The 1,181-nt window shown below is 43.9% G+C and overlaps 1 protein-coding gene across 1 annotated transcript; it reads left to right on the top strand.

The window, feature by feature from the left end:
* Positions 1–36: 36 nt before the first annotated feature.
* On the top strand, positions 37–1,056 carry LOC103584321 (olfactory receptor 4C12-like). The gene is given in 1 exon segment (XM_008565378.1): positions 37–1,056. A coding segment is annotated over 1 exon segment (930 nt). The 3' UTR covers positions 967–1,056.
* Positions 1,057–1,181: the final 125 nt, after the last annotated feature.

Genomic DNA, 1,181 nt, shown 5'->3' with positions numbered 1-1,181 from the left:
ATATTCCTTCCAGTTTCTATCACCCACACGACATAGATGGAGTATAAAAGGGACATGACTGGATTCATTTTATTAGGGCTTACACAGAACCCCAAAGTACAGAAAGTCGTTTTTGCGGTGTTTTTGGTTCTGTACATGGTAACACTCTCAGGCAACCTGCTCATTGTGGTCACCATTATCACCAGCCAGGCTCTGAGCTCCCCCATGTACTTCTTCCTGATCCATCTGTCCTTGATAGACACTATTTATTCTTCTTCTTAGGCTCCTAAGCTGATTGTGGACTCCCTTCGTGAGAAGAAAATCATCTCCTTCAGTGGGTGTATGGCTCAAGTATATGCAGAACACATTTTTGGTGCTACTGAGATCATCCTGCTGACTGTGATGTCCTATGACCACTATGTGGCCATCTGCAAACCCCTGCACTATGCAACCATCATGAGCTATGGGCTGTGCATTCTCCTGGTGGGAGTGCCCTGGACTGGAGGATTTCTCCATGCAACCATTCAGATCCTCTTCACAGTCTGGCTGCCCTTCTGTGGCCCCAATATCATAGACCACTTCATGTGTGACTTGTACCCTTTGTTGAAACTTGTGTGCACAGACTCTCATACCCTTGGTCTCTTTGTTGCTGCCAACAGTGGACTCATCTGCCTGTTAAACTTCCTCCTCTTCATGGTATCCTATGTGATCATCTTGCGCTCCCTCGAGAACTATAGCTCGGAGGGCAGGTGCAAAGCCCTCTCCACCTGTGCCTCTCACATCACAGTGGTCATCTTATCCTTTGTGCCCTGTGTATTTGTGTACCTGTGCCCAGTGACTACTCTGCCCATTGATAAGGCTGTTGCTGTCTTTTATACTATGGTGGCCCCTATGTTAAATCCTTTAATCTACACCCTCCAAAATGCTGAGGTTAAAAATGCAATAAGGAAGCTGTGGAGAAAAAAAGTGACTTTCGATAATGACTAAATAGGATCACTGAGCATTACACATACAGGTAATAGATGTAATCTAGTCCAAGCTCTTAATCTGTAGATGAAGACAAGGGGTTGCATAATACTTGCAGATGTACACTAACGCATAAAGCTAAAGCTTGGATTAGAATACAGACTTACTCTCCCCTATCCTACTCTTGTTGTTACTACTTACTGCTTCTTAATTAATAATTATTTGTCAATAACTTG

The sequence above is a fragment of the Galeopterus variegatus genome, unplaced genomic scaffold, assembly GCF_000696425.1.
Source record: "Galeopterus variegatus unplaced genomic scaffold, G_variegatus-3.0.2 Scaffold50045, whole genome shotgun sequence".
NCBI classification, from domain to species: domain Eukaryota; kingdom Metazoa; phylum Chordata; class Mammalia; order Dermoptera; family Cynocephalidae; genus Galeopterus; species Galeopterus variegatus.
This window is presented reverse-complemented; position numbering and strand designations above follow the sequence as displayed.